Source organism: Salmo salar, chromosome ssa02 (assembly GCF_905237065.1).
Source record: "Salmo salar chromosome ssa02, Ssal_v3.1, whole genome shotgun sequence".
Lineage (NCBI taxonomy): Eukaryota > Metazoa > Chordata > Actinopteri > Salmoniformes > Salmonidae > Salmo > Salmo salar.
Window position 1 is genome coordinate 92,288,171 of NC_059443.1, and position 15,022 is coordinate 92,303,192.

Here is a 15,022-nt window from a genome sequence, read left to right on the forward strand (position 1 = left end):
CAGCCATCCCATTCACCCACTCAGACCTGTTCTGACTGACACGTTGTGTTATGTACCTTCCAGCCATCCCATTCACCCAATCAGAAGACCTCTCCTGACATCCATTCACCCAATCAGAAGACCTCTCCTGACATCCATTCACCCAATCAGAAGACCTCTCCTGACATCCATTCACCCAATCAGAAGACCTCTCCTGACATCCATTCGCCCAATCAGAAGACCTCTCCTGACATCCATTCGCCCAATCAGAAGACCTCTCCAGCCATCCATTCACCCAATCAGAAGACCCATCCTGATAGGTTGTGTTATGTACCTTCCAGCCATCCCATTCAGAATAACTAGTTTCTATAAGTACATAGATGTAGATGTATATAATGAATGTCCAATAGTTACTAACATAGTTCAAAAATATTAATTTCATCTTTATTCAGATACAAAAATGTTTGCATTAATCAAAATTTTTTTTTTTACAAATCAGCACCTGTGTTTTTTCCGACTTGGCCGAATAATACTGATGGGGAACACTCATGAAGTAGCTAGGAAATGTTTTAATAATACCGATGGGGAACATTCATGAAGTAGCTAGGAATTGTTTTAATAATACCGATGGGAACATTCATGAAGTAGCTAGGAAATGTTTTAATAATACCGATGGGAACATTTATGAAGTAGCTAGGAATTGTTTTAATAATACCGATGGGAACATTCATGAAGTAGCTAGTAAATGTTTTAATAATACTGATGGGGACATTAATGAAGTAGCTAGGAAATGTTTTAATAATACCGATGGGGAACATTCATGAAGTAGCTAGGAAATGTTTTAATAATACCGATGGAACATTCATGAAGTACCTAGGAAATGTTTTAATAATACAGATAGAACATTCATGAAGTAGATAGGAAATGTTTTAATAATATAGATGAGAACATTCATGAAGTAGCTAGGAAATGTTTTAATAATACCAATGGGGACATTCATGAAGTAGCTAGGAAATGTTTTAATAATACAGATAGAAGATCCATGAAGTAGCTAGGAAATGTTTTAATAATACTGATGGGAAACACTCATGAAGTAGCTAGGAAATGTTTTAATAATACTGATGGGAACATTCATGAAGTAGCTAGGAAATGTTTTTATAATACAGATGGAACATTCATGAAGTAGAAAAGGAATTGTTTTAATAATACCGATGGGGAACATTCATGAAGTAGCTGGGAAATGTTTTAATAATACTGATGGGAAACACTCATGAAGTAGCTAGGAAATGTTTTAATAATACCGATGGGGAACATTCATGAAGTAGCTAGGAAATGTTTTAATAATACCGATGGGGAACACTCATGAAGTAGCTAGGAAATGTTTTAATAAAAACCGATGGGAACATTCATGAAGTAGCTAGGAAATGTTTTAATAATACTGATGGGAAACACTCATGAAGTAGCTAGGAAATGTTTTAATAATACTGATGGGAAACACTCATGATGTAGCTAGGAAATGTTTTAATAATATAGATGAGAACATTCATGAAGTAGCTAGGAAATGTTTTAATAATATAGATGAGAACATTCATGAAGTAGCTAGGAAATGTTTTAATAATACCGATGGAACATTCATGAAGTAGCTAGGAATTGTTTTAATAATACCGATGGGGAACACTCATGAAGTAGCTAGGAATTGTTTTAATAATACCGATGGGAACATTCATGAAGTAGCTAGGAATTGTTTTAATAATACAGATAGGAACATTCATGAAGTAGCTAGGAAATGTTTTAATAAAAACCGATGGGAACATTCATGAAGTAGCTAGGAAATGTTTTAATAATACTGATGGGAAACACTCATGAAGTAGCTAGGAAATGTTTTAATAATACTGATGGGAAACACTCATGATGTAGCTAGGAAATGTTTTAATAATATAGATGAGAACATTCATGAAGTAGCTAGGAAATGTTTTAATAATATAGATGAGAACATTCATGAAGTAGCTAGGAAATGTTTTAATAATACCGATGGAACATTCATGAAGTAGCTAGGAATTGTTTTAATAATACCGATGGGAACATTCATGAAGTAGCTAGGAATTGTTTTAATAATACAGATAGGAACATTCATGAAGTAGCTAGGAAATGTTTTAATAAAAACCGATGGGAACATTCATGAAGTAGCTAGGAAATGTTTTAATAATACTGATGGGAAACACTCATGAAGTAGCTAGGAAATGTTTTAATAATACTGATGGGAAACACTCATGATGTAGCTAGGAAATGTTTTAATAATATAGATGAGAACATTCATGAAGTAGCTAGGAAATGTTTTAATAATATAGATGAGAACATTCATGAAGTAGCTAGGAAATGTTTTAATAATACCGATGGAACATTCATGAAGTAGCTAGGAATTGTTTTAATAATACCGATGGGGAACACTCATGAAGTAGCTAGGAATTGTTTTAATAATACCGATGGGAACATTCATGAAGTAGCTAGGAATTGTTTTAATAATACAGATAGGAACATTCATGAAGTAGCTAGGAAATGTTTTAATAATACCGATGGAACATTCATGAAGTAGCTAGGAAATGTTTTAATAATACTGATGGGAACATTCATGAAGTAGCTAGGAAATGTTTTAATAATACCGATGGGGGACATTCATGAAGTAGCTAGGAAATGTTTTAATAATACCGATGGGGAACACTCATGAAGTAGCTAGGAAATGTTTTAATAATACCGATGGGGAACATTCATGAAGTAGCTAGGAAATGTTTTAATAATACTGATGGGAACATTCATGAAGTAGCTAGGAAATGTTTTAATAATACCGATGGGAACATTCATGAAGTAGCTAGGAAATGTTTTAATAATACTGATGGGCAACACTCATGAAGTAGCTAGGAAATGTTTTTTTCAACAACTTATCATCGTTATCAGAACGTCATCACATTTTCATACAACTTTAGCGTGAAGACTAGGGGCTCTATTCAATCCACTACGCCTAAATTCAGCTTTACAGTGTGATTGAAATTTTAAAGGGAATGTTCCTGGGCTTTAGCGGACACTGCATTCAAGGTTAACCCTGTACGTGTCGGCTCAATGCGAAATTACCTTTAACATTTTTCCATAGCAGAACCTGTGACACTTCAGCATTACAGACTGAATAGAGGTCCCCCCCTTAGTGCACGAATTTAATTCAATGAAACCAACATTTTTACTAAATTCATGAGGTTTAGAATTAAGAAATACACACTGGGTCTATGCTTACGAACATAAGAGACCGTTTCCATTTTTTTTTTAAAACAGTTTCTCCGGTACAAAATGCTGATCAGGAAATTAAAATCCTAAATTTACTGAAGAATGAATTGAATAAGGAACTATCTCTTTCTTCAGCCTTGCACACAAACACAGTGCTATTGCCTAATGACCATAATGTATAGACTATATTACAGGGACACAGTGCTATTGCCTAATGACCATATTATATAGACTATATTACAGGGACACAGTGCTATTGCCTAATGACCATATTATATAGACTATATTACAGGGACACCTAAATGACCATATTATATAGACTATATTACAGGGACACCTAAATGTAGGGCCGACAACGTTGATATTGACTAATGACCATATTGTGGAAAGAATATGGTATATTTACAGGTTGCACCCTCATTATCATCCTGCAGATGGCAGTATTGCACCCTCCTTATCATCCTACAGATGGCAGTATTGCAGTCTCATTATCATCCTACAGATGGCAGTATTGCAGTCTCATTATCATCCTACAGATGGCAGTATTGCAGTCTCATTATCATCCTTCAGATGGCAGAATTGCAGTCTCATTATCATCCTGCAGTATTGCAGTTCTTTACAGAAGTGTATCTCGAGTCAGGAGGACTCGAATCAACAGTCTTGCAGGGGGAAGAATATTGGCACATTTCTAAAAGTTCCTAAACCCCTCGAACACAATGTTGGACTCTGTCAAAGTGCCCACCTCTCTCACTTAGAGAGAGCAGCATCACAGAGGTCCGTCCGTCCGTCCGTCCCCCCCACTCCACTCACTGCAGCGCTAGATACAACTTAGTGGAATAACACAAATCTACAAAAATAATATCAACTTTTGTCACAGCGAACATACTAAATTCGTGACGGACAAAATCGATCGTGAGACACGCCATGTACTTCTTATGTGATTTGGGTTTGTGGGTTCACATTTGGTTACTTTTTCCTGAGATCTCTGCCAAGCAGGAAAACACAAGCAGCTTACTGCTCTTGCAACCAACACAAGCATAGGGTTAACCGCTTTAATTGAGCAAAGCAAAGTAAATCCCTCATTGTAAATTAGGTGATACGCATTTTCTGCCAGAGAACCTGTTTTTAAATTTTAAAATGGTTGTTTATGCCGATCCATTTAATAATTACAATTTTAACAACTTTTCCAACATCATTAAAATCTATGTGTTTTAAATTTCTATTCAATCGATTCAAATCCATAATCAAAATAAAATACACATTTTTAAAATGTAACTTTATTGTAATTGTAATCATGTCTCAAAAGGAAAAAACTAAAGTAGAGGCCTATTTTTTGGGGGGGGAGATTTTATATAAACAATATGATTTAATGTGGCATCAACAAACAAACAAAAAAAACACAAGTCAGAACACAGCCTGTCTATTCTCTCATGTGATTTCAGGTCCTCTGTCCGGGGAAAATGTCTTTCCAAAATTAGGTTCCCTAACTAAAACGCTTTCCAAACAGTGTGTTTATGTTCTCATGCCTTTTCAAGATCCCTAACTTGGAACAATGTTAAGGCTTCTCTGCAGAGTGTATTCTCTTATGTTTGTTTAAGTTCCCTAACTGGGTAAAACTCTTTCCACACTGGGAACAGGGGTAAGGCTTCTCTCCAGAGTGTATTATCTGATGTTTGTTCAGGTTTCCTAACTGGATAAAACTCTTTCCACAATGGGAGCAGTGATAAGGTGTCTCTCCAGAGTGTATTCTCTCATGCTCTTTTAGGTTCCCTAACTTGGTAAAATCCTTTCCACACTGGGCGCAATGGTAAGGTTTCTGCCCTGTGTGTGTCCTCTCATGTTCTTTCAGATTATCTAACAACCTAAAATTCTTTCCACAATGGGAACAGGGGTACGGTTTCTCTCCAGAGTGTATTCTCTTATGTTTGTTCAGGCTCCCTAACTGGGTAAATCTCTTTTCACAATGGGAGCAGTGGTAAGGCTTATCTCTAGAGTGTATTATCTCATGCTTTTTTAGGTTCCCTAACTGGGTAAAATCCTTTCCACACTGGGAGCATTGGAAAGGTTTCTCTCCTGTGTGTGTCCTCTCATGCTCTTTCAGATTATCTAACAACCTAAAATTCTTTCCACAATGGGAACAGGGGTACGGTTTCTCTCCAGAGTGTATTTTCTTGTGTTTGTTTAGGTTTCCTAACTGGGTAAAACTATTTCCACACTCGGAGCAATGGTAAGGTTTCTCCCCTGTGTGTGTCCTCTCATGCTCCTTCAGAGTATCTAACAATCGAAAATTCTTTCCACAATGGGAACAGGGGTAAGGCTTCTCTCCAGAGTGTATTCGCTTATGTTTGTTCAGGCTCCCTAACCACATAAAACTATTTCCACATTGGGAGCAATGATAAGGCTTTTCTCCTGTGTGTATTCTCTTATGTTTTTTCAGGCTCCCTAACAAAGTAAAACTCTTTCCACACTGGGAGCATTGGAAGGGCTTTTCTCCTATGTGTGTCCTTTTATGCTCTTTCAGCTTCCATGACCACTTAAAACTCATATTACACTGGAAGCAGTGGTGTCGTCTCGCTGGTTTGGGCGTCTCTGGGTCTGGTTCCCCTGAAGGACTCTTCCTGCCGTCAGAGTGAGAGTCTGGTCTATCTCCTGCCAAAGACAAACAGTATCTAGTTAATAAACAGAGACCTGAATGTAACCTCATGATAAAACGGTCTTCCTATGAGGTTTAATCTAGACTAGATCCCTCATTATAAAACAGTACATTTGGATCGTGGATACTGATTGGTTAATAGCCGTTAGTTATTCATGATGATCCCTGGGTAATGCCTGTTAACAATTGTATTTGAATTATCCCTATACATCCACTGTCCCACAGCCCTGCCAGGCAATTCATAAACTAATCTCCACTGTCCCATAGCCCTGCCAGGCAATTTATAAACTAATCTCCACTGTCCCATAGCCAAGCCAGGCAATTTATAAACTAATCTCCACTCTCCTACAGCCCAGCCAGGCAATTTATAAACTAATCTCCACTGTCCCACAACCAAGCCAGGCAATTTATAAACTAATCTCCACTGGAAAAAAAGCATCTAGACATTATTACCCCATTCTTCTAGTCTAGCAGTTGGTTTTTAACAGAGGGGATTTGTATCAACTTTGCCATCTACCTCGCTGACCTCTGAAACGGAGTAATTTTATATTTAAAGTAAAATATGTATTAGAACTTATTTTTTAGTGATTTTATTATTGATTTTCTAAATTTTCTGAATTTCTAAATCGAATTTCCCTGTTGGTTTGCTACTAGAATAGTAGCATAAAGGGAGACTGCACTTCCTGATCGGGCCTTGTCTTGCTTGTCTTGGGGGTGTTATTTTGATGTGGGTGTTTCTTGGGTGTATTTGCATTTCAAATCACAACAGACAAGGGCAGTAGTGAGTAATTTTTTTTTAGGTAAGCTAACTTTGCTGAAGAGAATTAACGTTTTTGAAGTTGAGGACTTCTCCCCCTTTCTCACTGACTCGCCATGTCTAATTCAGTTCTATGTGTAGGCTAAATCCTGCGCTGACCTTGTGTTTAGCCAAGCTGACAGCAGCTAGCTAGCGTAGCTCGGTGATAGCTGCATCTGGCTATCCTATCTAGCTGATATTTCTCTGTCAAATCAGTTAGCTGACAGCAGCTAGCTTGCGTAGCTTGGTGATAGCTGCAGCTGGCTATCCTATCTAGCTGATATTTCTCTGTCAAATCAGTTAGCTGACAGCAGCTAGCTAGCGTAACTCGGTGATAGCTGCAGCTGGCTATCCTATCTAGCTGATATTTCTCTGTCAAATCAGTTAGCTGACAGCAGCTAGCTAGCGTAGCTTGGTGATAGCTGCAGCTGGCTATCCTAGCTGACATCAGCTAGCTAGCATAGCTTGGTGATAGCTGCAGCTGGCTCTCCTCTCTCGCTAATATTTTTTCTGTCAAATCAGTTAGCTGACAGCAGCTAGCTAGCGTAGCTTGGTGATAGCTGCGTCTGGCTATCCTATGTAGCTGATATTTCTCTGTCAAACCAGTGATGCTAAAATAGCAAGAGAGAGAGACAGTGTCTAGATTGTGTTTCAATAAGACACTAGTTCTACAACACCTTGCTACAAAAGTAGCCGGCAAATGTAGTTTCAACGGTTCATCACGTCATGTAAATAAATACACGTTTCTGTGGAAACGATATTGACAACTGCCAGTTGAATGCTCAGTCAGCTCAGCTGTCCTACAAAACATTACTCTGGTAACTATAACATATTTACATAACTGGCTAGTTGTCTCGTCTCTCCTCATGTCCGATGTTAGATTTTTCCTGGGGGGTAAAATCCCAGAACTATACTGAACTCCAATGTTAATGCTAAATTGTAATTATTTCACCTCTGTGGCCTGTTCATTGCCTTTTACCTCCCTACTCTTCTACATTTGCACACACTGTAACATATATATTTATATTGTGTTATTGACTGTACGTTTGTTTATGTGTAACTTCTGTGTTGTTGTTTTTTGTGACGCACTGCTTTGTTTTTTTTATCTTGGCCAGGTCGCTCTTATCCAGAGCGACTTACAGTAGTGAATGCATACATTTCATACCATACATTATTTTTTATTTTATTTTTTTTCTTCTGTGCTGGCCCCCCGTGGGAATCGAACCCACAACCCTGGTGTTGCAAACACCATGCTCTACCAACTGAGCTACAGTTCATATAAGGAAATCAGTCAATTTAAATGAATTAATTGGGCCCTAATCTATGGATTTCACATGACTGAAAAAACTGACATGCATCTGTTGGTCACAGATACCTTTAAAAAAAAAAAGGTAAGGGGTGTGGATCAGAAAACCAGTCAGTATCTGGTGTGACCATTTGTCTCATGTAATGTGACACATCTCCTTCACATAGAGTTGATCAGACTGTTGATTGTGGTCCTGTGGAATGTTGTCCCACCTCCTCTTCAATGGCTGTGTGTGAAGTTCCTGGATATTGACGGGAACTGGAACACGCTGTCGTAGATGTCGATCCAGAGCATCCCAAACATGCTCAATGGGTGACATGTCTGCAGGCCATGGAAGAACTGGGACACTTTCACTCTTCCAGGAATTGTGTACAGATCCTTGCGACAAGCTGAAACAAGGTGATGGCGGCGGATGAATGGCACGAAGATGGGCCTTAGGACCTCGTCACGGTATCTCTCTCTGTATTCAAATTGCCAATGATAAAACGTAATTGTGTTCGTTTGTCCGTAGATTATGCCTGCCCATAGCATAACCCCACCGCCACCATGGTTGCACTCTGTTCACAACGTTGACGTCAGCAAACCGCTCGCCCCACACGCTGTCTGCCATCTGCCCGGTACAGTTGAAACCGGGATTAATCCGTGAAGAGCACATTTCTCCAGCGTGCCGGTGGTGAGTCCTGAGGTGAGCATTGGCCCACTGAAGTCGGTTACAACTCTGAACTGCAGTCAGGTCAAAACCCTGGTGAGGACGACGAGCACGCAGATGAGCTTCCCTGAGATGGTTTCTGACAGTTTGTGCAGAAAATCTTTGGTTGTGCAAAACCCACAGTTTCATCAGCTGTCAGGGTGGCTGGTCTTAAATGAAGAAGCTGGTCCTGGGTTGCCGTGGTTACACGTGGTCTGCGGTTATGAGGCCGGTTGGACGTGCTGCCAAATTCTCTAAAACGACATTGGAGGCGGCTTATGGTAGAGAAATTAACATTCAATTCTCTGGCAACAGCTCTGGTGGACATTCCTGCAGTCAGCATGCCAATTGCACACTCCCTCAAAACTGGAGACATCTGTGGCATTGTGTTGCATGACAAAACTGCAAATTTGGGTGGCCTTTTAATGTCCCCAGCACAAGGTGCACCTGTGTAATGATCATGATGTTTAATCGGCTTTTTGATATGCCACACCTGTCAGGTGGATTGATTATCTTGGCAAAGGAGAAATGCTCACTAACAGGAATGTAAACAAATTTGTGCACAACATTTGAGAGAAATAAGCTTTTAGTGCGTATGGAAAATTTCTGGAATCTTTTTATTCAGGCTCCTGAAACATGGGACCAACACTTTACATGTTGCATTTATATTTTTTTGGTTAACTGTACTAACATCCCTACAGATGAAGGCTACATAAACATTGCCTAGCTTGAGCGTAGATACTCTAGCTCCGATCACAGCCATTCAACTCTGTAACTGTTTTAAAGTCACCATTGTCCTCACGGTGAAATCCCTGAGCAGTTTCCTTCCTCTCCGGCAACTGAGTTAGGTAGGAACGCCTGTATCTTTGTAGTGACTGGGTGTATTGATAAATCTAAAGCAGAGCTGGGCGGTATATACAGTTTTTGTTTTGCGAAATACCGGTATTGATGTTTTGGGGTTTTTACTTTACCTTCTATACCAGTATTTGAATGTTTGGTTTGTTAAAAAATGTGATACACAGTGTGTAACGTCCATTTTTTATAGTTTTACTTCACTACTTGAGTCATATCTCTTACCACGTCCCCCCGCTGTCACTCAAGGACCGCATTTCACGTTCCTCAACATAAATCTATTTCATTACACTATTAGTTTGTGTTTCTCACAACTACAAACAGCTAAGTTTTGTCTTTTATTAGCAAGTTGTTCCTCAATCTTGTTAGTTAGCCGCTAATGCTAATGGCTAGCTAATACATGTACTGAGTCAGAGCAAGCGTAATTAGCTGTACAGTCTGATCGTACCAGTGATGGTGTACAACCTAAATCAGCATATTTATATTTATATTTTAGTCATTTAGCAGACGCTCTTATCCAGAGCGACTTACAGTAGTGAATACATACATTTCATTTCATGCATTTAAAAAAAAAAAACGTTTCGTACTGGCCCCCCCGTGGGAATCGAACCCACATCCCCGGGGTTGCAAACACCAAGCTGGCGTTACAAACACCATGCTCTACCAACTGAGCCACATGTTGTTTGTGCAACAGTGTCTCCTAAATTAAAGAGGTAAACGCAAAAGCAAGAATATGTTAGCTACATGAAAACATTCAAATGTAGCCAAAGATTATAGGGTCCCCTTAGGAAACACCTATCAACACATTAGTTCCACAATAACTACACCCTTGGCATTTCCAATCGTTTGTCTTTTTACATTTTACATTTTAGTCATTTAGCAGACGCTCTTATCCAGAGCGACTTACAGTAGTGAATGCAGACATTTCATTTCATGGATTTTTTTCTTTCTTTGTACTGGCCACCCGTGGGAATCGAACCCACAACCCTGGCGTTTCACACACCATACTGGCGTTGCAAACACCATGCTCTACCAACTGAGCCACAGGGAAGACAAGTCATGTCAAACACCACTGTATTAAAAGTGCCCGCTATTATATTCTATCTGTATAATTCGAATTCTATTGACATGATTCCAACAGTTAACCAAAGTGTTTTGCACTAAATCGCAAGTCAAAATTGCAACATTTGGTTTAAAAAATAAGGCCCAGCTTACTTGCCCGTATCGTGGCTGTGTAGAAATCATCTCGAATGCAGATATTGGATGAAAATTAGGACTTTTTTTTGGGGGGGGGGGTTGAAGTTGAATTGAACAGTATAAAGACAATCAGAATGGAGAAAGACCCATTGAAATCACTCTGAATATTTGTTTTGCCACCCTAGGATCACTACTCAAATCAAAGTTTATTTGTCACGTGCTCCGAATACAACAGGTTACAGTGAAATGCTGAATACAACAGGTGTAGTAGACCTCACACTGAAATGCTGAATACAACAGGTGTAGTAGACCTCACACTGAAATGCTGAATACAACAGGTGTAGTAGACCTCACAGTGAAATGCTGAATACAACAGGTGTAGTAGACCTCACAGTGAAATTCTGAATACAACAGGTGTAGTAGACCTCACAGTGAAATGCTGAATACAACAGGTGTAGTAGACCTCACAGTGAAATGCTGAATACAACAGGTGTAGTAGACCTTACAGTGAAATGCTGAATACAACAGGTGTAGGTAGACCTTACAGTGAAATGCTGAATACAACAGGTGTAGTAGACCTCACAGTGAAATGCTGAATACAACAGGTGTAGTAGACCTTACAGTGAAATGCTGAATACAACAGGTGTAGGTAGACCTTACAGTGAAATGCTGAATACAACAGGTGTAGGTAGACCTCACAGTGAAATGCTGAATACAACAGGTGTAGTAGACCTTACAGTGAAATGCTGAATACAACAGGTGTAGTAGACCTCACAGTGAAATGCTGAATACAACAGGTGTAGTAGACCTTACAGTGAAACGCTGAATACAACAGGTGTAGGTAGACCTTACAGTGAAATGCTGAATACAACAGGTGTAGGTAGACCTCACAGTGAAATGCTTACTTACAGGCTCTTACCAATAGCGCGAAAAAAAGGGTATGTGTGTGTGTGTGTGTATGTAGGTAAGTAAAGAAATAAAACAACAGTAAAAATACATTTCAAAATAAGAGTAGCACGGCTATATACAGACACCGGTTAGTCAGGCTTATTGAGGTAGTATGTACATGTAGATATGGTTAAAGTGACTATGCATATATGATAAACAGAGAGTAGCAGCAGCGTAAAAGAGGGGTTGGGTGGGGCACACAATGCAAATAGTCCAGGTAACCATTTGGTTACCTGTTCAGGAGTCTTATGGCTTGGGGGGTAAAAAGTGTTGAGAAGCCTTTTTTGTCCTAGACTTGGCGCTCCGGTACTGCTTGCCGTGCGGTAGTAGAGAGAACAGTCTATGACTAGGGGTGGCTGTGATCTTTGACAATTTTTAGGGCCTTCCTCTGACACCGCCTGGTGTAGAGGTCCTGGATGGCAGGAAGCTTGGCCCCAGTGATGTACTGGCTGGGATCTTTGACATGTAGTACCTTTTGGCCGTATCGCCCAGCCTTACATCTAAAGTGTAATTAATAACTTCACCATGCTCAAAGGGATATTAAACAGCCATCACTAACACTGAGTGGCTGCTGCCAACATACTGACTCAACTCTCAAGCCACTTTAATAATGGGAAAAATGTATGTAATTAAATGTATCACTAGCCACTTTAAAACAATGCCACTTCATATAATGTTTTCATACCCTACATTACTCATCTCATATGTATAAACTGTACTCTATACCATCACTCATTTATATATTTTTATGTACATATTCTTATTTATTCCTTTACACTTGTGTGTATAAGGTAGTTGTTGTGAATTTGTCAGATTACTTGTTAGATATTACTGCACGGTCGGAACTAGAAGCACAAGCATTTCGCTACACTCACATTAACACCTGCTAACCATGTGTATGTGACCAATAAAATTTGATTTGATTTGATATTCAATGTCTGCTTTTTTGTGTGTTTTTGTTAAACCCATCTACCAATAGGTACCCTTCTTTGTGAGGCATTAAAATGTATATCTTTTTGTATATACACTACCGGTCAAATGTTTTAGAAGTCATTCAAGGGTTTTTCTTTATTTTTTACTATTTTCTACATTGTATAGACAGAGTATCTACACTCTGTTTGTTCCTCAAGAAAATGGAGAATGACATCACAACTTCTCCTCAGACCAACTTCTTCAAGTTTGAAGTTGTGTCTTAAAAAAAAAGACTTCCGCTCAACAACAAAAAAAAACATATTTTGTTTGTTTGTTTATTTGTTTACCCTTTAGTGTAATTTACATGTATATAACACTTTTCAACAGGAAAAGTTACAACAATAACAACAAAAAATCCCTGGAGGACGTCTAACAATTCCTACAGTACAGAAACAACATATTCAAGAGAATAATGTCCTTTTAAAAATCACACGTTAGTTCAACAACTGCAGAGTTTGTCGTCCTGTTAAGATAGTACTCACTGTATTTACTGGTGTTAATCAGATCAATGTCCCTGTTTTATAAGATATTACTCACTGTATTTACTGGTGTTAATCAGATCAATGTCCCTGTTTTATTAGATAGTACTCACTGTATTTACTGGTGTTAATCAGATCAATGTCCCTGTTTTATAAGAGAGTACTCACTGTATTTACTGGTGTTAATCAGATCAATGTCCCTGTTTTATAAGATAGTATTCACTGTATTTACTGGTGTTAATCAGATCAATGTCCCTGTTTTATTAGATAGTTCTCACTGTATTTACTGGTGTTAATCAGATCAATGTCCCTGTTTTATAAGATATTACTCACTGTATTTACTGGTGTTAATCAGATCAATGTCCCTGTTTTATTAGATAGTACTCACTGTATTTACTGGTGTTAATCAGATCAATGTCCCTGTTTTATAAGATAGTACTCACTGTATTTACTGGTGTTAATCAGATCAATGTCCCTGTTTTATAAGAGAGTACTCACTGTATTTACTGGTGTTAATCAGATCAATGTCCCTGTTTTATAAGATAGTATTCACTGTATTTACTGGTGTTAATCAGATCAATGTCCCTGTTTTATTAGATAGTTCTCACTGTATTTACTGGTGTTAATCAGATCAATGTCCCTGTTTTATAAGATATTACTCACTGTATTTACTGGTGTTAATCAGATCAATGTCCCTGTTTTATTAGATAGTACTCACTGTATTTACTGGTGTTAATCAGATCAATGTCCCTGTTTTATAAGATAGTACTCACTGTATTTACTGGTGTTAATCAGATCAATGTCCCTGTTTTATTAGATAGTACTCACTGTATTTACTGGTGTTAATCAGATCAATGTCCCTGTTTTATAAGATAGTACTCACTGTATTTACTGGTGTTAATCAGATCAATGTCCCTGTTTTATTAGATAGTACTCACTGTATTTACTGGTGTTAATCAGATCAATGTCCCTGTTTTATTAGATAGTTCTCACTGTATTTACTGGTGTTAATCAGATCAATGTCCCTGTTTTATAAGATAGTACTCACTGTATTTACTGGTGTTAATCAGATCAATGTCCCTGTTTTATTAGATAGTACTCACTGTATTTACTGGTGTTAATCAGATCAATGTCCCTGTTTTATTAGATAGTACTCACTGTATTTACGGGTGTTAATCAGATCAATGTCCCTGTTTTATTAGATAGTACTCACTGTATTTACTGGTGTTAATCAGTTCTCCAGTCTTCTCTTCTTCGTCCTCCTCTAATGTGACAGTAATCTCCCCCTCTTCATCCTTCAATCCAAAAACGTCTTCCTCTTCTTTCACTGTGACAGTCATCTCCCCCTCCTCCTCCTCCTCCTTCACTACAAAAACTGCATCCTTTTCTTCCTTCACTGTAACATCCTCTTCCTCTTTCACGCTGAAAGCTTCTTCCTTTTCTTCTTTCACTGTAACAGCCTCACCTTCTTCTACTTCTTGTTTGACGGTAACAGTCTCCTCTTCCATGAGCTTTCTTCCTTTCTCAGTGTATCTCAGTAAACTCATGTTCAGGGGGGATGTTAGCTAGCTAGTTAGCATTAGCGACTCTGCTAGAGCTAACTTAACCAGACAGCTAACTGACTAACTGACTAACAGCAACAACGACGTCAATACGAAATTAAAATTAGCTATTGACTAGTTCTTTCCACAGAAGTGTGAATGTTAAAACATTGTTGCAAAATTAAAATAACGAAAATTGTCTAAAGAACTTGAATGTTTACGACTTTGTTGCCTAGCGAGCTACCGAGGTGGCTGCAGTTGTTGATGACGAGTTCAGTCCACTAGAATATACGTCACACTAGAAATGTCGCCTGAAAGACACATATCGCCACCTGCTG

At 38.6% G+C, this 15,022-nt stretch overlaps 1 protein-coding gene across 1 annotated transcript; it reads right to left on the reverse strand.

Annotated features, from left to right (window-relative positions):
* Window positions 1-800: 800 nt before the first annotated feature.
* Window positions 801-15,022, reverse strand: LOC106595890 (zinc finger protein 501). The gene is made up of 2 exons (XM_014187234.2): window positions 14,357-15,022; window positions 801-5,901 (listed from the first exon to the last, which is right to left on the reverse strand). Exons 1-2 carry the CDS (start codon window positions 14,688-14,690, stop codon window positions 4,808-4,810), a joined length of 1,428 nt encoding a protein of 475 aa, XP_014042709.1. The 5' UTR covers window positions 14,691-15,022; the 3' UTR covers window positions 801-4,807.

Bases quoted from the DNA above. Each gene is read 5' to 3' on its own strand.
- LOC106595890 (XM_014187234.2), bottom strand. From the start codon at position 14,690: ATGAGTTTACTGAGATACACTGAGAAAGGAAGAAAGCTCATGGAAGAG. The intron at 5,902-14,356 runs GTGAGTACTATC...TGTCTTTGGCAG, and splicing joins GATTAACACCAGTAAATACA to GAGATAGACCAGACTCTCAC.